The sequence below is a fragment of the Hemitrygon akajei genome, chromosome 26 (assembly GCF_048418815.1).
Source record: "Hemitrygon akajei chromosome 26, sHemAka1.3, whole genome shotgun sequence".
NCBI lineage: Eukaryota > Metazoa > Chordata > Chondrichthyes > Myliobatiformes > Dasyatidae > Hemitrygon > Hemitrygon akajei.
Window position 1 is genome coordinate 35,783,996 of NC_133149.1, and position 26,034 is coordinate 35,810,029.

Sequence of the window (26,034 nt, forward strand, 5' to 3'; positions counted from 1 at the left end):
AGATGACCCCAACAGACAAGTGAACTATCACATCACCTGAAAGAATCACTTCTCTTCACATTGAGATTTGCAGTACTTCTACTTGCTCATTTACATACCCCGTAAATATTGTCTGATTCTACTCTGTGAATTGACCTTCATCTAATGAATCTCTGTTACCTCAGGTGATGCTCTTTGAGCCACTGGAAAAGCTGCTTTTGGTAACTCCATCCCATTGTGTTTAGAAGGATAAAGCAATGAATTGCAGGCAACTTCACTGTATTAAGCAGCAAGGTAACTGGTCAGTCTGAGGATTCTCACTACAGTCTCATGCACCAGGCCTCAAGACCTAGCCAAGGTAGTTGCATCGAATTACTCAACACATGCACGATGTTCATGAATGCTGTGCAAGGTTATTCATTCACATCCATCTCATTCCTGTACCCATCAGCTCATTAAGTCAGCTTATTGAACTTTAATATTACAGCAAAAGTTAGACACAAAAAAAAAGGAATTTGATGACCGTGAGGTCTTGGGGTCTATTTAAGTTGATCTTTTCGTGTGCATCAACAAGTCTCTCTGCAGTCCAGCATCAATGTTTGCAGTGGCTCCTCTCCCTGGGAAGGCGTCTGTGATTAACGTCAATTTATTGAAGACTCCACGTCCAAAATAGTCGGCGATGACTGAGAATCCATCCTTTGAACATTTCAACTGGGAAGTAAACATCAGAATGTTATAGTTCTTATAAACAGAGGCAATATAATGTAAAAGGATCAGTCAAACATAATTGATGGTAAAGGCTCCATCAGTACAGAGCATCGATTGTAGGCATCCTGGCAAACCTCAGTCAGAGTCTGACTGCTGCAACACCAACACATCAGCCTGAGGCCAAGGGAGGTAGCAGAAAATAAGGCAGCCAGAGTTCTCAAGATTGATTATTAAAACCTCTGACTCCTGCACAGCTGCAGGTCAGGTATCTGGATAAACTGCAATGGCTCCCATAGTCAAGCAGCATGTCAGCAAACCCCTCAACCTTGTCTCAAAGGTTCAGACCCATTACTTGGACCTCAATACAGGTTTAATTATCTGGAGGCCTTAATGCAATCCCATTACCCCAAATCTTCAGACATTTCATTCCTGCGACCCATTAAAAATAAATCTTCCGTTAACTCGCAACCATCAAGTGATACATTCCTATTACCTGGTGCTGAAACTTCTCATGAAGATCCTGCTTCTGCTCCTGTGCTCGGATCATGTCCATAACTTTATGGTTTTCTGGCATACAGGTCGGGCATTCAGAGTCATGTTCTGCGTAACTCTCAAAGCAATGCTGGTGAAAAGAATGTCCACAGAGGAAGTGGACAGAGGGAAGTTCCAGGGGGCTGTTGCACATGCTGCATTTGGATTTCTGGAAAGTCTTCGCACTATTAAGAGAAAAACTGTTACTCCCTGCATTAAAATTAAAGGTCATGGTACTACTGATATCAACACAAAGTTTGACAATTATATATGCAAATACTTAAGCATTCAATATGGGGGAAGGAAAGAATAAGAACAAGGAAAAGACAGAATGAAAAGAGTTAGATTGTGTATACAATAAGTGCAGAAGCAGCAGAGGATTTCAATATTTGGGGGATGAAATACCTCTAACTTTGGTAAAACTCAATGCAAGACACTACTAAAAAAAACTATTGTACCAAAAATCTGTAAAACATCAACACCACTGTTTGAATGTGCCAAATATTAAAGAATAAGTTAAGAGCATATAAATTCTGAGATGTTTAGATTCATTTCAATTTAATTTTGATTTGGTCAGATGCTCCATCATATATTGTTGAATTAAGGAACATTGGATGTTTCATGTTGTTCCACTCCATGCCTTGTGGCACATCGAGCGGCAACCTTACTGTTTCATTTAGCATTTGTCTGTTTTCACGAGGCCAAGTTGCTCACTCGAAAGTGTGCAAGGAGTCAGCCAAATTCAAACCCAGGACCACACCACAAAGTCTGGTGCAGATGCCACTATCTGGCTTATATGATGTTTCAGATCTCTAGTATTTGTTTACCTGGTCTCTAGTTCTTCGATCTCTTCTTGGATCTTCTTGGTTTCATCTCTGTACTGTTTGATCCTTCGCTCGTCTTCTGCAATATGGTCACTCTCCTGCTGCAGCTTGTTAATGAGGTAATCCTTAATAACCGAGAGTGTGGCTGTGGAGTTATGAGCCAAAGTCTGCACAACTGCGAAAAAAAGTCAGGAAACGGTTCCAATTGATGAAGTCAAAACAGAACCTTTGCACATAAAGTAGAATTATGATAGCTCAAGAAAGTGAATGGCATCTAACAGCAACTCTTTTGCTTGCATCTTCGGAAACAGCTCTATTTCCATCTTTAATATCTCTATTTTTCCCTTTCAGGGTTTTTGTGAAGATCCTGACCTGGAGTCACACGCTGACTACGGTTCTTTGCGGGAATGGGATCCGCTCTCAAGGTTTCATAACTGGGCATTGTTCAGCAAACCGAGGGCGTGGCTTCACACGCCTTCGGAGGTCCGAAATTTTGTGGCCCTGGAGACGGGGATATCAGAGGTCGATGTCCGGGCAGGAGTTTGGCATGTCGTGGGAGTTGGAAGATCTAAGGCTGTGTGCTCAGAGACCTGAGATCTTTGGCCATGGAGCTCGGAAAAAGTGATGCAACAGACTTTTAACATCGTAAACCAGTGAGTGGTTTGTTATGTCTCCCCTCACGCTGTGAAACAGAGACACCTCTTTTTACCTTATTAGAGAGAGAGAGAGAGAGAGAGAGCCTGTGATATGTCAATTACCAGGTGAACGAGTAGTCTTTGGAGTCCCGCAAATGTGTGTTTTTGCTGTTGCTTTGCTCACACTTGACTGCTCAGTGGCGGGTGCCGATGCTTATTTTTGCCGGAGGGGTGAGAGGGGATCGTTGCTGGCTGCCGCTTACGTGCCAGAGGAAGGGGAGCTGGAGGTGGGGGGAAACTTTGGGGTTTTAACATTTAACTGTCATTCATTCCTTGGGGCACACCTGTTTTTTGTGGATGTTTGTGAAGACAAAGCACTTTAGGATGTATATTGTATACATTTCTTTGACATTAAATGTACCTTTGAATATTTTTCTTCTAAACTTATATCCTTCAAAGGTTTCAAAGGCTATGATAAAAGCGCAAGGGATTAGGCCTGAAATCTTTCAGTAAGCCAGCAGAATTTCAATAGGCTAAATGGAAATGTTATAGTATTGTAGGTGAGAGGGCATGTTGCAATGAAATTTTGCATTCTGCAGCAGGATATTGACAAGTTGAGTGAGTGTGAGAAGATAGGAAGTCATCATTTTAAGAGAAACCAAGAGCAGATATAATCTACATGGAAAGCGCTTGTAAATGGGTGGAGTCAAGATAAATCTGGGTGTTCAAGCGCACAAATCACAAAAGTTAGCAGGCAGGTAGAGCAAGTAGAATGCTGGTCTTTCTTGCAAAGAAATTGAACTTTAGAAATAGAAAAATATTATACAGGGTGTTGGTGAGGTCACACGTGGAGTACTGTGTACAATTTTGGTCCCTTTATTTAAGGACAAACGTACTAGCATTGGAAATAGAACAGAAGAAATTCATGTAACCATTTCCTGGAATGAAGCGGTTGTCTTAAAATGAATGACTAAAGAAATTTCACTTGTTTTGCTTGGAGTTCAGAAGAATAAGCGGTGATCTTTTTGAAACATACTAGATCCTAAGTGACATAGCAAGTCACCTTATGCAAGTCACATATGCTAAAACGTTCCACTAGTGGGAGAATCTTGAACGAGGGAACACAGTTACAAGGGTTGGCCATTTAAAACACAGGGTGTTGAATATCTGTTATTCTCTTACCCAGATGGTTGTGGAGATTAAGAATATGGAGCTATTTATAGAGGAGGCAACAGGTTTTTATAAGATTGTGGAATTGAGGGCAATGGGGGAAGTCTCACAAAAGAATGGCTGAGGCCTGGAGTGGATCATCCATGAATGTATTGAATGCCAGGGCAAGACTGCGGCCCGAGGAGCCTCGTATTCCAATTTTCTTGTGTTATAAAACCATAGAATGATTCAGCACAAAAACAAATCTTTCAAGAGCCTGATGGTTGAGGGGTAATAACTGCTCTTGAATCTGGTGGTGTGGGTCCTGAGGCTCCTGTACCTCCTTCCTGATTGCAATAGTGAGAAGACAGCAATGGCCTGGATGGTGGGGGTTCGTGATGGATGCTGCTTTCCTGCAACACCACTCTGTGTAAATGTGCTCAATGGTGGGGAGGGCTTTACCCGTGATGGACTGGGCTGTATCCACTACTTTTTGTAGTCTTTTCCACACAACAACATCAGTGCTTCCATTCTGGGCTGTGATGCAACCAGTCAATATACTTCTCCATCACACATCTATAGAAGTTGGTCAAAATTTTAGATAACATGCCAATCATCTTCCCATCATCTCTCCTCCTATCAATACCACCACTAATTTTAGTGCCACCTGTAAGCTTACTAATCATACCTTCTCTGTTCATATTCAAATCATTAATGTATATAACACATAGTAAGGGTCCTAGTACCAATCTGTTCCTGTCTATGACTTAGTACACACCACTTTCTTAAGTGAACATACTTGAGTTGAATGCAGGATAGTTTATTACTTGCACTTGATAAAGAAGAAAGTGAGGCCACTTCACAGATAAATCAGCTATTTTAATGGCTGTAAGCCTAACAGAGCTCTTTTAAGTTTAATTGTCATTCAACCATACATGAATACAACCAAATGAAACAGGGTTACTCCAGGGCCAAGGTGCAAAACACAGTCACACATAGCACCAGGCACTTATAGCACATATAAGATAGCAGTAAAATACAATCACATAAAAAAATATAGTCCAAGTCCCTGTACCCACGAATGTTGCAGCAGTCTGCAGTCAAACATAATACACTTGTCTTCTGGTGAGTGAACACCGAGGGCAGCACCGACACCACACTACATTGCCTGCGGCACTCCGGTGGAGCGCCTGACGCTGACACCACTCCCTGGGTGACTTTTAACTGGTGACACCATGGCTCGAAGCCTAGTCCCCACACTATGCAGCTCCCCTGCCATGCACCAGTAAGCCAATGAATTGGACTTGCAATTCCACACCACTAATATACAACAGGGTCTTGCGATCACAAGAGAAGTGACTAAGACAATCACTCTCTGTGAGACTGCACTCCTTCATGTCACAGGCAGCATCACGGTCCGCACCGTCCAGCTCCTCTGCCAATGAGCAACTCAGTGATGGGGTAGAGCTGCAGTACTCCTTAAGTTCTTAATGCCCAGCAAGGTTTTGCAATCGCAATACATATGACTAAAAAAGACAGTAACACCTTTGGTTGACCCCGTAGATCCAAGCGCACTGCCATCTTACCGGAAGAGCTCATATTAGATAGTTGAACCTGCCTTTCACTAGTCTGAATGGGGGAATCTGAGACTTTGCTTTGAAGCTAGATGACCTAACCTACTAAAAAATTAATTTATCCAGTGTTGTTTGTGTGTAGGTCTGTCCTTGGATTGCAGCAGTAGGTTGGGGGGGGGGGGGGGAGAGAGGGTATCATATGCTGTTATCAAAGGTTACTGTAATTATAAAAAGCATCCTTACCCAGCAAAGGGGGCATGAGGTTGTTCCTGTCGATGTGCCTCAGAACGCTCATGATGTATTCTTTACAATCCTCTTCCTTTCGTGCAAAGTATCCGAGTGCTTGTTCCCAAAGGCAGGCTTCCTGCTCACCATACCGCTCACAGGTCTCAATCACTTTGGCATACTCGTCATTCTGCATGTGGTAATGCATTATCTGTTGATACCTGGGTCACAGAATGGGCTTGTTGTGAGGAATAGAGAAACATATGAAGCAAACATATACACAAACTTTCAAAGCCTTTGCCAAAAGCCTCCATGAAATTTAGTCACTGTTGCAACATCCATCTTCCACTCAAGATTCCCAGAAGAGCAACAAGGAATTTTCCAGACAATCTGTTTTACTGATGTTGATTATGATTGATGGACAAATATTGGCCAAATACAGGGGAAGAAATCCATTCATAGATTTTCTCTGACCTAACTGAGAGGGATTATCAGGTCATCTGAAAGAACACACTCGAGTGCTGCTAGCCTAGGATTTACACTCATAACCCTGGTGTAGGATGTGAACCCACAATCTGAGAGGTGAAACAGCTGAAACATTCTATCCATTTCCAAAGGCCTTATGCCTATCACACTCCAGGAATTTGGTCTTTGTAATTTTTCTGGAGTTGGCAATCTTACTTTTTAATCTCCTACAGCCCTGCAAACCTCAAAGTTTGGCATTCTTTCCATTCTAGTCTCATCGCACTATTCCCCCCCCCCCCACCCCCCCAATCCATGTCAAACCAACCCCACTTCTCTTCACTGTTATTTCTTGAAAAATCCTCAGCAGCCCAGATACGAACTGCTGGACTTTTTCCTCAGAAACCTCCCAGTGTCTCTCTCCCCTCTTTTAAGGCACATATTTAAAATCTACAACTTAACCAAAAGCCTTTTCTAAGGCCTTTTAACCAGGCTTAAGATGCAATGAAAGTATTTTTTTAAAAAAATGCATATCCAAGCTTATTTACTCTAAATACTTCAATCAAAACATATTCCAAATTTTACAAACTTACATTATTTTGAGGCAAATTTCCTCATTAGTGACTAGCAAACCCCAGTTGTTTTCTTGCTCTCTTGCAACAAACTTTCAAATTCTTAATTTTTTATTGACTGTGTACAACCTAGATAAATACCTGCACTCAATTAACCTGTGCCTAGCAATTGTAAAGTATAAGACAACAGAAATCAATTTCATAATTGACAGGATGTCGTGACTATTCAGGATCAAACAATTTTATTCTTACAGTCGCCCTTGCTCGTAGAGGTACAACACTCCATCTTTGAAATTGTGCATCTGACACAGTACCAGGGCCTTGTCAAATACAGTTTTAAATAATCCACTCTTCAACAGGCCCATTGCTTCTTCCTGAAGTTGTTTCTTTGCCTGATAGGGAAGTATAATGAAATTTACTGAGTTAATATATAGTACTTGATCGTAGTAAATAGATGCTCAAGCATTAACGTTAACAAGTTGTATGTACATTCATGTCAAGTGTAACCTGTCCTCCTACTGCATCATTCCTATTGATTATTGTAATTATCCAATATTTTTCAGTGGCAGGATTATCTATTAATTTAGCAACACAGAGTAGGCCCTTCCAGCCTCGGTGCCCCAGCAACCCTAACCCAATCACAGGACAAGTTACAATGACCAATTAACCAATCCAATTTGTCTTTGGACTGTGGGAGGAAACCCACAGAAGCAATATTGGTTATGAACTAAGCCAAGTTTGCCATCCAGGGTCCCAACCTAGTCTGTAATTATGGGACATAGTCATATACAGCACATGGTTAGAGAGAAATAGGTCATGTCCCCAGTAAATCGATAGTTTCTACCTACTGTTGCCTAGACATGCAAATACTACTCTGGACCATTTTGGGATGTTAGAGATGAAACCGGATACATTGTTACAAGAAACCAAGAACCCTTTATCCTAGGCACGTTTGCACTAGGAGAAGAAATACAGATGGAAACTGAAAAAATATGAATAAGAGTAAAAGGAAACAGTCCGACCTTCACGTTCTCCTCATGGGCCCAGTCTTGTAATCTGAGCTCAAGCAATGTGTCATACACACCCTGTGGAGAGTTGTTCTGCACCTGAATCATGTGCTCTAGGAACAACTTCAGTTCACGTGAATTGTTGGCAAAGATTGGGATAAATTCCTCAGAATTTGCCTAAAATAAGAAAAAAAACAAGGCAAAACAGATTAAAAGCAATCTTTCCCTCGATGTCAATAAAACAAATGAACTGATCATTCACTTCAGGAAGGGAGGCAGTTTACATGCTCCTGTTTGCATCAACAATGTCAAGGTCAAGAAGTGAACATCACCAATAACCTGCTCTGATCCAATAATGCAAATGTCACAGCCAAGAAAGCAGACCTGTGTCACTATCTCTTCAGGAGGCTAAATAAATTTGGCATCTTTTGACTTCCACCAGTTTTTAATAGATACACCACAGAAAGCTTCCAGTCTGGATGCATTGCAGATTATATGGCAACTGCTCTGCCTGAGATCACAAGAAACTGCATAGAGTTATGATATAGCTCAGAACATTACAGAAACAAACCTCCCCTCCAAGGACTCCGTCTGCACTTTTCACTGCCTCAGCAAAGTAGCCAACATAATAAAAGACCACATCCACCCAAGACATTTTCTCTTCTTCCCCTTCCCACTCGTCAGAATATACAAAAGCCTGAAAGCACCCTCATCAGGTTCAAGGACAGCGTCCATCCAACTGTTACAAGACTAATGAATGATCACCTAGTACGATAAATGAACTCTTTACCTCATAATCTGTGCCATTATGACCTTGCACCTTATTGCCTGGCTGCACTTTCTTTGCAACTTTATTCTTTTCACTGTCTTCCCCTTGTACTACCCTCAATGCTCTGTTACAATGAAATATGTATGTTTGGCATGCAAAACCAGGTTTTTTGACTGTACACAAGACAAAATTTACCTATTTATATGAAAGTTATTAAAAATTAATGTTAGACTCCAGCTGTATTACAGTGACTACTTTAAGAAAAATATCAAAACCTTGGAAGAAAGTCAACTTACATTTGCCAGGTTTTCAATGCATTGTGCTGCGCAGCAAAAAATATAATTTTCACAACAATCATACAATATGTACGTATGTCTATGACAATAAACTAACTTGAGAATATAGGAGCATGGTACAAGATGCAAAGAATTCTCAGATTTTTAGAAAGATTGGAAAAAAAAACATCAAAAGGAGCTGTTCTCCTTAAAGCAAGAAAGGTTAGTGGGGACATTTAATACAGATGCTCCAATTTTGTGATTTCTCATAAGAGTGAATAGGGAGAAATTGTTTCCACTGGCAGAAACCTTGACAAATAGACAGCAGTGAAACAACAAGGGGAAGATGATTTTTTTCTCTTTACAAAACAACTTGTGAATCAAGATACCTTATCCAAAATAGTGTTTGGGAGTAGATTGAACAGCAGTTTTCAAAGGGAAGTAAATTAATGCATGAAGGGAAAAAAAGGTAACCAGTAAAGAGTAAGGGATCGGAAAATCATTGGATGTAATGAACTGGGGACCGAGGCTTGGCTTGGGCCCTATTAGTCTGGTTCTGGATACTGTCGGCTTGCTTCTAGTGTTTGCATGGTGTGTGTTTTCTTCTCTTTCTCTGGCAATGGACTTTGGTCTTCTTGCTTTATGGCTGCCTAAAAGCAGACAAATTTCAAGGTATATAATTTATACATTGTTTGATAACATATCCACTTTGAATCTTTTGAGTTGTCTTGTGAATGAAGGGTCAACTGACCTAATGCACGATAGTAAATGAAAAAGGACGATGTGAGGAGACTGCCAGCGCCTTACCTTATACTCATATCTGCTGCTGGATTCTCTCTCCGCTGGAGGCTCATTGCTGGGACGGTAGTCCGTACAGAGGATCTTCAATAGCTCAGTGGTCTCATTTGGAACATGATGCATCAGAGTTTTCCCATATTTCTTCATGTTCCTTTCTGCTTGGTCAAAGGGCAGTTTCCCAATGTAATAGAGGGCTTGTTGGTAGTTCTGTGAATACAGGTTTTGAAATCCAATTAAGGTACAAATCTCTATGTCTTTGGGCTGTGGGGGGGAGACTGGAGCACCCAGAGGAAACCCATACACCCACAGTAAGAAAATACAGTTTGTTACAGAAGACATTGAATATGAACTTCAACTCTTATACCCTGAGCTGTAATAGCGTCCTGCTAACCATAACACTACCGTTGATCTGAACCTCCACTTCATTTACCCACTTTCCTCAGTACTCCATCCAAGAAAAATATATATTCCAATTTAGTCTTTAAAGCTCCAACTAACCACAGCCATCAAAAGCAATGACTTCTGGTGCAGGTATCCACTACAGTTCCTGCTTATACAACCAAACGGTCTGTCAAAAAATTTTTAAGACCGCATCCCCTTGCCTTAATGACCACCCCTTCCCCCCCAGCAATAGTTTATCTGTATCTACTTTATAAAATAATGGTAAAACAGAACACCATATTTTATCTGATTGACATTTTAAGCACTTCAATAAGTAATCAAGGCAAGGTTCATCTTCTATTTCACTTTCTAAACTCTAATATAATTCTGGTGAATCTGCACTGCATGCATATCCCGGCCGATACATCTTTTCTCACGTACAAATCCAATGACTTAAGTTGTAACTCCAGAAAACCATGGCTCTATACAAATGGAGCAAACTTTTTTGTATTTCAGCCTTCTCAAGAAGAACATTGTGGAAGAGCAGCCGAACATTGACAAAAAATTACCTTGATATCCTCGAGCTGTATTTTGAGGTACCACTCATGATGGCAGTGCTTATCAGCCAGGTAGACGGCATGATTGTAGTAACCAGCCTGACGAAGGACCCTGATGGCAGTTTCAATGTCAAAATGTACCTCGCTCTCACTGGTCTGGCATGAACAAAGATGCAGGAAAATTAACTGTCAGAGGTCAATTTCCCTCAGTCAGTGCTGCTTAAATTCTTGTTACACAACTGCTTAAACAACAGAACTTCAAAATTCAAATGATCATGCATTCAGGATTCCTACCAAAATGGATCATGAGTATTCATGCATTGTCAGATCCAAATATTAGTTAACTACAATAAGTAATTGTTTTTAAGAATGTTTTATGCAGTATATATTTACATATAGAACACAAAATGGCATATAAATTAATTTTTTAAATTATATCAGGTATATTAAAACATCACTGACAAAGTCTGGGATCTGTAAGCAAAATGATTCTGTATTTCAAATACCACTTAGTTTCAATGGTGATAAAACAAGTGTAATTTGTCTAAAACAAGATCCCATTAATAAGTTCAGTAATAACCCAGAAAATATGTCTTCTTCTAAGCGATGTTGGAGCAATACTGACCAGGTCATGGGGGACAAACCTCTGCCCAATGAAGCAGTGGAGGCTACCTCAGTAAATATATTTAAGACAAGGTTGGATAGATTTTCGCATAGTCAGGGAATTAAGGGTTATGAGGAAAAGGCAGGTAGGTGGAGATGAGTCTATGGTCAGATCAGCCATGATCTTATTGAATGGCGTAGCAGGCTCGATGGGCTGGATGGCCTCCTCCTGCCCCTATTTCTTATGTTCTTATGTAAACCCCTTTCTGAAGGAAGAGCTACAATGCACCAAAAACTTCACACTCGTGTACCCATTCTCTAAGCGATTTCCAACGGACTCCATCCACTCTCAGAAATACCAGGTTCAGTGCAAATGAGGAAGGAGGAGAAACTGATATTACTGAAAGTACCTGACATTAGTACACACTGAAGTCGACATGCCTGAAAATTGAGAAATCTCAAGGACTCTTCTATCTACAACACAAGTTCTGAGAGCAATGATTTTGGAGGTAGTGGAAGTTCTAGTCTGATCTTTCAAAATTCAGGAGAATATGGAATAGCTCCTAAAGACATAGGAGCAGAAATTGGCCATTCGGCCCATCGAGTCTGCTCCACAGCAAATGTGATTCCACTATTTAAGAAAGGAGCAAGAGAGAAAACACAGAATTAGCTGACATTGCTAGATAGAAAAATGCTGGAATCTATACCAAGGAATATGAAATCAGTACATTTAAAACATAATGACATGATTCAGAAGAGTTAACAAATTTGGTAAAAGAAAGTGATGTTTGACAAATCTACTGAACTTCTTGTGTATATATCCAGTGCAGTAAATGGGGAGGGGGTGTGGATCATTTGGATTTACAGAAGGTTATCAATGTCAATGAATTTGTTGAGCAAGGTTAGAATATGTGGATGTGAGGGTAATATACAGTTGCAGATCGATGGTTGGCTAACAGATAGAAAACAACGCATGGGAATTAATGTACCTTTCTTGGGTCGGCTGTTGTGACTAATGGGGTAGCACAGTGATTAGCATTTGGACTCCGACTATTCACAATCTACATCAATGAAGTGGATGAGTGATCAAAAGAAACATTTCTAACATTGCTGATAGCACAAAGCTAAGAGGAACCTGACCTGTGGTGAGGATCATGAAGATTTAGACAAGCTTATTGAGTGGACAACAGGACAGGTGGGGTAGCATAATGAAATAAGATGAGATGTTATCCACATTGGATACAAAAAAAAAACAGATACAGTGTGTACTTTTCCCATGGTGAGACTCTGGGAAGTTGATTTTCAGGTGGTGGTTGGTGTCCTTGTAAACAAGCCAGTGAAAATTAAGCACTCAGCTTTAAATGGCACACAATTATAAAACAAGATTAAAGATGTTGGTCTATTATTATACTGGGCCTTGGTAAAACCACACCTGCAGTACTGTATTCAGTTTGGGTCTCCTAACCTGATACTCGATATGTTTATTATAGCTGATGACAGCAAAGTTTTGCTCAACTGATTATGCTCTGACATGTCTGTTGTAAGAACAGAGATCGAACAGGTCAGGCCTCTATTCTTCAGAGTTTGTGACAATAAGAGATGGTTTCATTGAAGGTTAGAAAATCTTACTGATTTTTACAGCAAAAATACAGACATTTCCCTTAAATAGGCCATCTGGAATTGAGTGTTGCAATCTGAAAAGAAGGGGGAAGTCATTTTGGACTGAAGGAACAAGAAATAGCTTCATTCCAAGGGTGGTGAATTCTATATGGCAGAGAATGTGTCATTGATTTTACTTGAAACTGAGAATGATGGATTTGTATATATGAGGAATCAGGGGATACAGGGATAGGGCAATAAATCATTGAAGCAGAAAATCAGCCATGATTGTGTTGTATGCTAGGCCAGGGTCAAGGGACAAATAGTCAATTCTTAATGTCATTTCTTACTTTTTATTGTTCTCACTCAGCAATAAACTTTCAAACCCAGAATGCTTATCTCAAGCTGCCTTAATATACCAAAACTACTTAAAAATCAGTTGGCAGCTTGTGCTTTATTTTTAGGTGGATGGTAGTGAAAGCAAAAGTGAGACCAATAAGTAGTCAGTGGAATCTGATAATTGCAATACCTTCAATGATATTATAAAAAATCTTTTTAAGAAAAGGTTTGTTTTATTTGTCTCACATATAGAATATTGAAACACTGAAACAGTGAGTTGCATCATATGTGTCAAGGATGCGCTTGGAGCAGCCTACAAGTCTCATCATGCTACCGACGCCAGCATAGCATGCCCAGAAATCACTAACCCTAACTCAAATATCTTTGGAACGTGGGAGGAAATCGAAGCACCTGGAGGAAATGCATGCAGTCACGGGGAAGAAGTAGAAACTCCTTAGAGACACAGTGGAAAATGAACCCCGATTACAGCCGGTACCATAAAGCATTGTTCTAACTGCAACACTACTGTATTGATAGGCAGTCCTTTGTACTAAGCCCAACAACTCTTCCCAACTCCATCTGATGAAATTCTGAGTGCTGATATGACACCATTGAGAGAAAATGGTTTGAGAGCTTCTGGCATGGGACTGACAGGAGCTGGCAAGGAGAGAGAGGAAGGGCTGATGGTTACCTTAATGAACTCCTCCAGTTTGGAGCTATCCTTTAGTTTCGTGTAACAGTTGAGGAGAAGAGTTGTATGGTCCTCATTGGCCAGTGACTGTCGGTGCAAGGCCTGCAGATACGCTGTTAGATTGTGGATTCGCTGTGCATCCAGGAACTTTCGTATCACATAGGACGGCTCCAACTTCCCGATTGTCCTACGGACAGTGGGAAAAGGTTTACTGCTATAGCAGAACAGTCAGTCTGAAACAATTAGGTTGCTTATAACGTTGTGACTACGTGATTAGTTCCTCCCGTCAATGTCAAAGGCATGGCTGCACTTGGCTGAATGGGTAGGGACAAGGCTGTGGCAAGGAGGAAGGGGCAGGTGGCAAAGTCAAGTTCAGCAGGAAAGAACAGCTTGGAATCTGGAATCATCAACTCACTCACTTGGTCTATAGGCTGAGCCAAGAATCCCAGTGATCTAAAATGTGCAGGCAGATTCCAACCAGCACGCTGGTGTGACAGTCACCAGCTCATTTATCCCTGTGGTAATGCAGCTGGATTACTTCTTCACATGCACTATCAGCCCTGCGGTAACTTCCACCTCCATTTATCACAAATTACCTCCAAAAGATAGCTTGCATCTACAGCCTACTCACGTTTTAATGACATCAAAATCAGGTTTGATCTTGCCTGTTCTGTTTAGGAAGAATCACATGATAGTATTCAAGATATTCCCTGTCTAGCCCAGGGGTCATTCCAAGTAAGAGCTCTCACTCAGTAAGATACCAAAAGTGGTTCTATAATTCTGTACTGATAATGGATGATGTTTAAAGACTGTGATAAGGTCTGCATATTTATGGATCGTTAAGTAACTCCCAATTTCCAAGGATCCAGGAGTGTCAGGAAGCCTAGATAAGTAAATCTAATCACATACCGGATGTACTGCTGTATGGCCCCATCATGATCTCCTTTCACATACAGGTGATCACCATACTGTCGAAAGATTTCTGCTAACCCATCATTATCCAAATGTTGGCTTTTTGCCAGATTGATTGCCATTACAAACAGGTTCTTCTTAAACAACATCTGTCAAACAGAGAAGATTATCAATTTGTGTAATGTAAACATTAATAAAAAAAGGTAGTCTGCAAGTGTAATTAAAAAGCTTCCCTTTATATATGAGCTTTAACATAGCAAAACATCCTGTGATACTTTACAAGTGTGTTATTGAACAAAAAATGACATTAAGAGATAGTAGGGAAGGTTAACAGAAGCTTAGGTGAAGTAGTAAGGTTGAAGGAGTGCCTTAGGGGAAAGGTCGAGATGTTTAAGGAAGAAATTTGTCAGCTGAAGGTACAGTTACCAATAGGGGAGTGGTGAAAATAAATAACTATCAAAGACCAGAACAGGAAAGCACAGAGATCTGAAGATTTTAGACTCTTCAAATGCAAGGAAACAAAATCTCCATGGGAATGAAGATATCTTTCTCGGCTATTATGGCCAAATCATTACTATTAGCTGCCAATTTAAACATTTCCATTCCTAAAGCCCAAACAATCAACCAGGCAATTAATAGAAAATATGCAATCAATGCCTAGCTGAATTACATCACACTGAAAATTGCTGGAGGCATCCCTGGTCACAATATCTGAGCAGCACCTGAAGCCCACCACTGTCTAGTTATCCCCATATACAGAACAGAAATTGCGTCGTTTCAGATTACCACAAAATCTCATAAGATTTACACAAATGAATAAGCCAATCACACATCTTCAATTCTGATTTTTAGATTAATTTAATTCAAGGTTATCTAGAGTAATTCACATTTATATTTAACTAAACTGTTAATTATTTTCATTATTTTAATACATTTTAAAAATACAATCCCATTACTCTAGTGCTCAGATTTTGGGAGAATGGAGGTTGAATTGTCAGTGGGACATTGGAGCCAGGTGAAATTTGCTATCTTTTATAGAAGTGACCTCTAAGAGGACCACAATCATGGGATCCCAACTTAGACAGTGCAGTGGAACAAGTTGTGCCCACAATAGGGTGAATTTTGAAATTATAACATTTTGTTGTTCATTCCTGCTTGTCTTCCACTGACCACATGAAAAATGTACAACAAATACCTCCAGTTTTGTCTGCGTGTCCTTCTCCTGCAGAATACTGATCTTCCGATCGCTAGTCAGCACATAGAGGGAACCCCACTCTGCCAGTACATCAACAATATCATCAAATGCCGCTGTGTATGCAATGAACTTGTTATCCAGGTCATAGATAGTCAGTATCTGCTTCTCAGAAGACTGGCCGTCACCAGAAACAAAGTCTGTCCTGGGAAAAATAAAGTACTGAGGATTGAGATATAGCAAGGGCAGTTTGGTAGTTACATCATCAAGTGAACAAAACAATATAACTTAAAACAAAACATCTGCAATTTATTTTCTCTCTGATCAGAATCATACTCCTAACTGATATGTAATGTGTTCAAATGGCAGATTGAAGCATGAACCCATAACCTTAATTACTCCATTCTCTGAGTGAGGGCAATGGTGACCAAAGCAGCATGTGTTCCCCAAGTACAGTTCCATCTTAAGGTGGTGGTGTCGTGGTGACTTTTTTTTTTTAAACTACTGGTTGGACATTCAGTACAAGCAGCTCCATAAGAATGTTCAATATGTTAAAGTACCATATTAAAAACTGAACTTTAAAGATTCAGTAACTGATGTTTGGCACAGAACTGAAAAATAACATTAGGGCCTGGTTCAACAAGTCTGTTGAGCACAGGACTTTATGCAGCCATATCTGTGCTAGCTGCTTGCAAAAGATTAATGTACTTATTTTCTCATCTGCTATTTTTTGCCAAAGCACAGTTAGTTCTTCATCCCCAACTCCCTATCAATTCCCTTTTAAAATGATTGATGGAATTCATCTCCACTACCTTTTCAGGTAAAGCTTTCTAGAACTTGGCAAGTCACAGAATGAGAAGATTTCCTATCTTATCTTTAGGTCTTGGCACATTATTTTAAACTTCTACACTCTGGTTAATGAACCAGCTCACAGAGATAACAACTTTTCTCTCTCTCCATCACTTTCCATCACAAAGCTTTCCTGTACCATATTATAGATCAAACATAACTGTTCCAGCTTACAATATCTTCCAACTTGCAGACAAAATCCATTCACGGACATTGGTAAAATCATAACTTGTTCATTACCCGGGGATGCACTGCTAGTTTTTCTTTTAAGCATTTGCTGACTGTCCATTTCAGTAATAATAGCCCCCATATAGATACAAAACAACTTTCATACTTGGATGCCTTCTTGTCCTTTGAGACAATGATGAGATAGCCACGGTACCAGTGAACGATCTGCTTCTGCCCCTCAAAAGCAAAGCAAGGCCCACGCTCGTCAGGCTGATAGAGATACACACAGTCATCCCCTGCAACTATCAGCTGGTTGTCTTGCGAAGGGTCACATAGGGCAGAGCAGTGCAGACTGCAGCCATGGTTATCGAGCTCCACTGCAGGGAAATCTTTCATTGAAACATTGTACGACTGAAAGTAAATACAAAGTGAGACCATGAAACACTTGGACTCGTATAGCAGTTTTGCAGCCTCAGTCCAACTTGAAGCATTTTATATACAAATACTGGGCGACAAATGGGAAGCACAGTAGCTGATTTCAAAGTTCAAAGGTACATTTATTATCAAAGTATGTCTTCTTTATACAACCTTGAAATTCATCTCCTTTCAGACAGCCACAAAACAAAGGAATCCAATAGAGCCTGTTAAAACAACAGAAGACCATCGAACACCACACTAACATCCCACAAGTTGCAAACTGATGATTAGCCCTTGTCGCAGTTGCATTAACGTGGAACAGTCTGAGTCTGACGTGTCATGCACGATCACTCCAGGAGCTGTATCTGTATAAATACTTGGAGCAGTGACACCACTGGATAATTTACTCTTTGCTGGTCTGCAGGTATCAATGTCACACCACTGTTCTTGTGAACATGACAGACAGGAATCAGATCTGTATGGCTTGGCTCCTTCCATGCCATGTAGTAAATTAAAATTCAGAGTTCAAAGCAAATGACGTATATGTCACAATATACTACCTTGAGATTTGCTTTCATGCAGGCATTTATGAAAAAATAAAGAAATACAAGATTTTATGAAAAATAATAAATGACAAAATCTGACAAACCAATGTGCAAAAGACAATCTGTGCAAATGATTTTTTTTTAAAAGTAAATGACTAATGCCAAATTGTAGAGTCCATGAATGTGAGTCTATAGGTTGAGGACAGTTACAGACAGATTGGTGTTAATGTGAGTGAAGTTATCCACACTGGTTCAGGAGCCTGATGTTGGAGGGTAATAACTGTTCCTGAATCTGGTGATGTGGCACCCAAAACGCCTGTACATCCTGCCTGATGGTAGCAAGAGCATGGCCTGGATGATGCTTTTTGGAGGCTTTTCCATTCCTGGGCATTGGTGTTTCCATTCCAGACCATGATGCAACCAGCTAATTACTCAATTCAACGGTTTCCCTGTCATGGCAGACAATCATTTTGCTTGTATATACCTCACTAACCCACAGAGCAGAATCAAAATCATATTTATTATCACTGTCTTACATGACAGTTGTTTTGCAGCTATAGTGTGCCAGACTACTGTCAGGCGATAGCTTCAGTGGACTTCTGTATAGTGATGGTGGAGGAAAGGAAGTTCTAGTCTGGCTAAATAGACAGTACAAACATTTCCCATCCACACAACCAAACCAAATCAGACCTACCTTCACATTCTCTGTGGTAACCACAAAGAGGTGGGTCTGTTTACCAGATTGCTGGAACCCGAGGCCAGTGATGGGGTAGGTTCCCTCTGCTATAACATCAGTTTTGCTGTGTCTGTCACGAGTGATGTCTCCTTTTTTCAGGACAACACTACCATCTGTGAATCCTGCAGAAAACAGAGCAGCTAAGGTAAACAACATGGTCGCATTAAAGGAAAAGACGAACACATATATGAGGAATAAAGCCTCACATTGAGTGTAAACCCCAATGTGAATCTGTTTCACCAAATGGCTTGTTTAGGTGCTGTAAATTACATGCAACTTTATGTAATAAAAACAAGTTGCAGCTTTAGAAAAGGCAAATCCAAAGAAACAAGACATTTTTGCAAGAATTGATATACAGTAAGAGATGCCTTGCTGAGCAAATACATTGTCTAATGATCAGAACTCCACAGACCACTGCTGAATTGGAAGTCCTGGGCACAATAAGTAAATTCTGTTTCTGACATTAGCAATTACCGATTGCCATGTGGTTGAGGTTTTCATGGACAGTGAGACATGAGACTTCTGTAGGCCTATTTCCTGGAATTGCAGAAAATATCCTGGTGCAGAGAGGATTTCCGCTGCCATCTCGCTTCTCCAGATTCCAGACTTTCACCTGCAATGTAAAGAAACAAAATAAAACAGATGCAAGAACTGGCTTATTTGACCAATTTACATGCCTTCAGTCCAACTGGCAGCCCTGTTCAAGGTGGAATTGTTCTGAAGAAATGCAAAAACACCATCAAATCCAACTGTTTGAACTCTGCTATACCAAGACTGTCCTCAACTACCGATCACTCTCGGAACTGACCGTTCAGAATTTGTCCTATTTTAGCTGATCCATTAACTCCACATTCTCTCCAGAGCTAAGAGTGTATATAAACTTAACTTTAATCCTCTACCTTGCTTCTGAAACCTTTATCCATCAATATTCTGGCATGTTCAGACTCTCCTATTACAAACTGTTTGTATTTGGACCCTATGCCCATACATGTCGTTCATCTTTAAATCTGCAATCTCTTACCCTTTCACTCTCTTCTTGCTTATTTGTTCTTCCAAGAGGACCAGAACCTTGTCATAGGGTTTGGAGGCTTGTGTGCCTCAATGACCCAGTTATGTTGGCTAGAATCAAGGCCTTGTGCTTTGGCTCTTGGTAGGGTCACCTGTCCCAAACAGATCAAAGAGTAGAGGAAAGACTAAAAATAGTCCATGGGTCCTCCAGGTTCAGGGGTTCAGCTCAGGGCTAACAATCCTGACCAGTGAAACAAAATTGTTATGGAAACAGTAATGGAGAAAACTTTCATTGCTGCCCTAAACACAAGCACCGTAACGGGCAGTAAGTAAATTACTTATTTCTTGAGTCAGGCTCCCAATCTCTGTAACGTCTTCCTTTCTAATAACCTGCTGCTAAACACTGAAATCATTTCCATTTCCCCATATCTTCATTGCATCAATAGTTGGTTTCCCTTCAGACACCTGGGAACCACACTCTACTATTCAAGTTGCTCTTATTTTCATTCACCTTTGTTGCAGTGTCCTTTTTAGAAATATTCTAAATTTGTAGAGCACATTTTATGTTAAAAGAGCTACATAAAACTAATTCACTGTTGATATTTTTAAATAAACCAGTATCCATAGTGCCTGTGGTTACTCTGACCCAATTAGTACATGCTCACGGACAACAAAGACAGCAAAAACCACCAGCCTCCACGTCCAGCACATAATTCTCCGAAACTTCTGCTACCTCCAATGGGATCCCACCACCAAGCACATCTTTCCCTCCACCCCCCCCCTCCACTTTCTGCTTTTCACAGGGAAATCGTTCCCTATGCAACTCCCTTGACCATTCGTCCTTCCAGGCACTTATCCTTGCAAGTGGAACAAGTGCTACACCTGCCCCTACACCTCCTCCCTCACTACCATTCAGGGCCCCAAACAGTCCTTCCAGGTGAGGCGACACTTCACTTGTGAGTCTGTTGGAGTCATTTACTGTGTTCGGTGCTCCCGGTGTGGAACAGCTGTATATTGCTTAGACTGACATAGATTGGGTGACCACTTCGCCGAGCATCTAAGCTCCATCTGCCAGAACAAGCGGGATCTCCCACTGGCCACCTGTTTTAATTCCACTTCCCATTCTGATATGTCCACCTATAGTCTCTTCCACTGTTGTGATGAGGCCACACTTAGGCTGGAGGATCAACATGTAATATTCTGCTTGGGTAGCCTCCAACCTGATGGCATGAACATCAATTTCTCAAACTTCTGTTAATGCCCCCCACCTCTCTTCACAATCTCCCATCCCCTTTCTCCTCTCTCACCTCATCTCCTTCCCCACCCATCATCTCCCTCTGGTGCTCTTCCCCCTTTTCCTTTCTTCCATGCCTTCTGTCTCTTTCACCAATCAACTTCCCAGCTCTTTACTTCATCCCTCCTCCTTCAGGTTTCCATTTGGTGTTTCTCTCTCCCCTCCACCCACCTTTTAAATCTACTCCTCAGCCTTTTTTCTCCAGTCCTGCCAAAGCATTTCGGCCCAAAACGTCAATTGCTTTTTTCCATAGATGCTGCCTGGCTTGCTGAGTTCCTCCAGCATTTTGTGTGTGTTGCTTGGATTTCCAACATCTGCAGATTTTCTCTTGTAAGCAAAAATTGATACATCCACACATACTAAGAGCAGATAAAACAGTAGGAGTCGGCCTGCTGGCCAGTTGAGCCTGTTCCGCCACTCAATAAGATCACGGCTGATCTAGCCACAGACTTAGCTCCACCTACCTGCCTTTTTTCCCATAACCCTCAATTTCCCTGCTATGCAAAAATCTATCTAACCGTGTTTTAAATTAAACAAGATGGCTTCCCTGGGCAGAGAATTCCACAGATTCACTACTCTCTGGGAAAAACAGTTTCTCCTCATCTGTCCTAAATCTACTTCCCTGAATCTTGAGGCCATGTCCCCTAGCTCTAGTCTCACTTCTTTTTCTCCTTGGGCCCTTAGCTCCCAGTGGAGCATAGGCCAGTGATGACTTCCCATCTCCATCATCCAAAGTCAATGGTATGGTTGGAGTTCATTAATATTTTTGTCATCCATTTTATCCACTGTACAGGGAATTGACCTATACAGCAGTCTCACTTACCGGTGAAAACATTTCCTGCCTCTACCTTATCTATTTTTTTTTAATGAATATATTTCTATAAGATCCCCCTCATTCTTCTGAATTCCAACGAGTATAGTCCCAGGCCACTCAATCCCTCCTTACATACTAACCCCCTCATCTCCAAAGTTGACCTGGGTGAACCTCCTCTGCACTGTCTCCAAAGCCAGTGCATTGTTCCATCTTTCCTCAAGAGACCAAAACTGCACACAGTACTCCACATGCAGCCTTTCCAGTACCCTGTACAGTTGCAGCATTCCCCCCACCCACTCTTAAATTCAATTGCCCTGTTGACCGATTGTCAACGGAACTAAGTTATAACTCACTACACAACGCACAATTAATGGAAGCTTACAACTTATTGTCTCTGCACAAACAACAATGTAACTACGTTGACCCTGGGCCAACAGCTTAAAACACAAATTCTACTATTCCCTCTGTACCAATACTCACTCAGACCAGACCACTTTCCCAATTTATAACACCGTAATAGGGGATCTCCGTTGGCCATCTTTTATTCTCCCAGACCCTGGAGTGGGTTGAGAGAGTTATCACTGATAGTGTAATCGAAGTGTAATCCCTTTTGGTTAGTCCTGACGAAGGGTCTCGGCCCGAAATGTCGACAGCGCTTCTCCCTATAGATGCTGCCTGGCCTGCTGTGTTCCACCAGCATTTTGTGTGTGTTGTTGTTTGAATTTCCAGCATCTGCAGATTTCCTCGTGTAATCTAAGTGTCCACTTTTATATTCACTAACAATTCAAATATTGCATTCCAGTGTCATTGGCTGTAGATCATGTGTCTGACCTTTAACACCTTTTTATTGGCTCTGCTCCAGGCCAGCATCCATTTATTGCCCTCTTCCCAGCAAGTGACAATTGGTAATTTATGGCTCTTGGTTCTCTTCAGCAACCAGCTTGACTCGCTCCAGACAGGCACAGACCACAAAATTCACAAACCTGCACATTCTATTATATCAAGGAATACCTCACAAAAAAACAACTTATTTGTAAATGATCTCTAGTCCAGATTACCTGAAGCAACATTGTGTTTACTTTAAAACACAGAAATCCAAGCAACTTTATCTCACAAAATGGAGGATGTTGTAAAACAGTTCCAGAAAATGGCAGCCTTCATCTCCAAAGACATGGCACATACAAAGAAAATTGGTCTGTCTGCTTCTGCTGTCCTTAAGCCATTCGAGTTTGATGTTTTCTTCCATATTTTAAACTTTCTATGACCAACACTCCTAGCAATGAGTGTTGCCTTCTTGATAACCTGTTGTACCTGCAAACCAACCTTTTGCGATTCATGCATAAGCACTCCAAAGTCTTTCCATACAAAAGCAAGCTGCAATCTTTCACCTTTTAAATAATAATCTTATATTTTCTCTTCCAAAGTGAATGACCTTGCATTTATCAACGTTGTACTTCATCTGGCAGACCCTTGTCCATTCACTTAACCTATCTATATCCCTCTGCAGACTTTCCACATCCTTTGCACAATTTGCATTTCGACACTATTTGCAAACGTAGATACACTACACTTAGTCCTCTTCCTAATTGTTAATGTTTTGAGCAGTTGTGGGTCCAGCACAGACCTTCGTAGCACTCTGCTCACCAAACTACCAACCAGCAAAGAACCCTTTTGTTGCAACTTTCACCCTTCTATTGGTTAATCAATCCTCTATGCATGCCAATACATTACTTCCGGCTCCATGCATCCATCTGACGGATAAGTGCTTTGATCAGCAACTTATTGAATACCTTCTGGAAATCCAGACATACATCTACCTGTTATGCTCTATCCACTGTGCACATTATATTCTCAAATAATTCTAGTAAGTTTGTTCAACAGTAAGGACATGCTTTTAATGAATCTATGCTGTCTCAGCCTGATGGATCAATTCTGTCCAGATATCTCGCTACTTCTTCCTTAATGATAGCTTCAAACATTTTACTGAATATGGACGTTAAAGCTAACTGGCCTATAGTTACCCACTTTTTGCCTATATCCACTGGGACCTGCCCAGAATCCAAAGAATTTTAGCAAATTATCATAAATGCATCTGCTATCACTTCTGCCAATTCTTTCATGCATCCCATCAGGACCAAGGGATTTGTATACATTTAGATCCACTAGTTTGTGCATCATGACTTTAGTGACAGCAATTATATCGAGGTCATAGATGCATCCTGTACTGTGAAGCCATTCAAGGCCTCAACTATTTCCACTTTCACCAATATTAATTACATATTATTCTCTCCTTCCAAAGGACCCGTGTTCACTTCAGCCACCCTTTTCCGCTTTATGTAATTATAAAAAGTTTTACATTTTGTACTAGTTTTATTTTTATAATCCACCTTCCCTTATTGCTTGCTTAGAGGTTCTTTGTTGCTTTTTTTTAAAAAAGCTTTCCCAGTTTCTCACTACTCTTGGCGACTTTGTATGAGCTTTTGGCTTGATGTCTTCGCTTATTTCCTTAGTTTTCCAAGGCTGGCTCCCCCCACTCATATTGCCCTAGAATATACTTTGTTGAGCACCGCAAAAAATCTTCCAGTTTCACAACTGTCGCACAACATAGCCTGTGTTCCTCCCTCATTTATAAGCGTACAGCCCACTTTCTCAAGGTCATCTGGAAACAGAAGGATCTTGGCTTGAAACATCGACTGTTTACTCTTTTCCATAGATGCTGCCTGACCTGCTGAGTTCCTCCAGCATTTTGTGTGTGTTGCTTGGAGATAAACAACCAGATCTCCAGAAATGAACTTAATACAGCACCAGAAAAAGAAAATTTGAAAGGGTAAATTTCATTTTAAATGGTTTATCAATTGTTTTTTTTGAGGTAAATTGAACTGTTCCACTTTCTTTACTCAATTATCATTTTCAAACTGGTCAGCAAAGGGGACAGAAAATAGGTCTAGTGCCCTGATCGTTCACCATTGATTTCACAGGAGTGAGCCATTCAGTACCAGCCTTACTGGCTAACAAGGTTTAGGTCACTTACCAAAGGGTTGATTCCTGGTTCATCCTCTCCCACTGAGACAAGAATACTATGCTGTTTAAGTTGAAACAAGTGTGTAACTCGAAGCTTATAGGCCTGAAAGGAGGTGAACTGCAAAGTCCGAGTGAGGAACCAGATATTCCCTTCAATATGTATTCTAGTGTTAAGGGACTAATTTAGTCTTAGGAAAACTACTATAGCGTATCGGTTGGCGCGAAATTATTAAGGCTCGGGGCGTTTCGGAGTTCGGAATTCAAATCCTACATCGAATGAACGGAGTTTGTACATCCTCCCCCGTGTGGAATGCATGGTTCCCCCCTCCCGGGTGCTTCCGTTTCCTCACACAGTCCAAAATCCTACTGCTAGGTGAATTGGTCATTGCAAATTGTCCCGAGATTAGGTTATGGTTTAGGTTTGTCGGTGGTCGGGAAGGCGGTCCTATTCCGTGCTGTATCGCCAAATAAACTGAAATCCAACGGGGACAGGTTACAGTAATAACCATTACAAAGAAGGCATCAATAATCAGAATTAATCTGATCTGTATTTAAAGTTTCAAGTAACCTTTCAAAACTGACTGCAACTAGCACCACAAACATCAGCAGCAATCGAGGCCACTGAACTGAACGCGAAATCTGGGATACGAGTCACATTTTGGCAGAGAATTATGTTGAACGGAAGAGCGAAAGAGAGCAACATCAGCTTTTTGCTGGAGGAGGCGATGTTGAACGATGGTGAGAAAAAGGTGGAGAAATCGGATGAGTTCAAGGAGAGGTGGGATTCAATAACAGAACGCACGATGGTCAAGGCTGGGGCTCTGAGTAGCTACGCCATGAGCAGAAGTATAAACCTTGGGCTTTAACGTGACAGGGCCGAGTCGAGAAAGCAGGGAACCGGCGCCTGACTGGCAAGCACCGCCCAGCCTATGTAAAGGATATCCCCCAGTACCAGGCTGCCTCTGCCACTCGTGCACACACTGAAAGCCGAGTCTCCTGGGCAGCGGAATTCCCGGTCCGGTTGCCCGGGCTCCTTCAATAGCTCCTTGTCGAAGAAAACGAAACGCCTCCATTGTAGAAAAGCCGCCATCTCAAGCCATCACATGACCAGAACACATGATCGGTCCCTTGTATCACCTGACTCTTCTTAAAAGGGCCTAGCCCTCAGTTCGGAACCTCTGATTAACCGAACTTTCCGCACGTATGCTCTGCATGACCACCAGCAATACACACAAAATGCTGGAGGAAATAAGCAGGTCAGCCGCATCTATGGAAATAAATAGATGTCGACGTTTCAGATCCGAAACTTAGACTGTACTATTATCCCCCTCCCCCCGCCCACAGATGCTATCTGGCCTGCTGAATTCCTTCAGCATTTTGTGTGTTGCTTGGATTTACAG

At 41.2% G+C, this 26,034-nt stretch overlaps 1 protein-coding gene across 1 annotated transcript; it reads right to left on the minus strand.

The window, feature by feature from the left end:
- Nucleotides 1-439: 439 nt before the first annotated feature.
- Nucleotides 440-25,756, minus strand: vps11 (VPS11 core subunit of CORVET and HOPS complexes). Its single transcript, XM_073029886.1, has 16 exons — nt 25,573-25,756; nt 24,645-24,789; nt 18,972-19,110; nt 18,456-18,619; nt 16,966-17,210; nt 15,786-15,987; nt 14,588-14,739; nt 13,679-13,865; nt 10,459-10,602; nt 9,518-9,715; nt 7,682-7,843; nt 6,912-7,051; nt 5,644-5,846; nt 2,046-2,217; nt 1,181-1,403; nt 440-690 (listed from the first exon to the last, which is right to left on the minus strand). The coding sequence occupies exons 1-16, from the start codon at nt 25,722-25,724 to the stop codon at nt 523-525; spliced, it is 2,796 nt and encodes a 931-aa protein (XP_072885987.1). The 5' UTR covers nt 25,725-25,756; the 3' UTR covers nt 440-522.
- Nucleotides 25,757-26,034: the final 278 nt, after the last annotated feature.

Coding starts and splice junctions, on each gene's coding strand:
- vps11 (XM_073029886.1), bottom strand. CDS start 25,724: ATGGCGGCTTTTCTACAATGGAGGCGTTTCGTTTTCTTCGACAAGGAG. Junction 13,866..14,587: donor GCCATACAGCAGTACATCCG/GTATGTGATTAG, acceptor CACTGTCCGTAG/GACAATCGGGAAGTTGGAGC. Junction 10,603..13,678: donor AACTGGAGGAGTTCATTAAG/GTAACCATCAGC, acceptor TGTTCATGCCAG/ACCAGTGAGAGCGAGGTACA.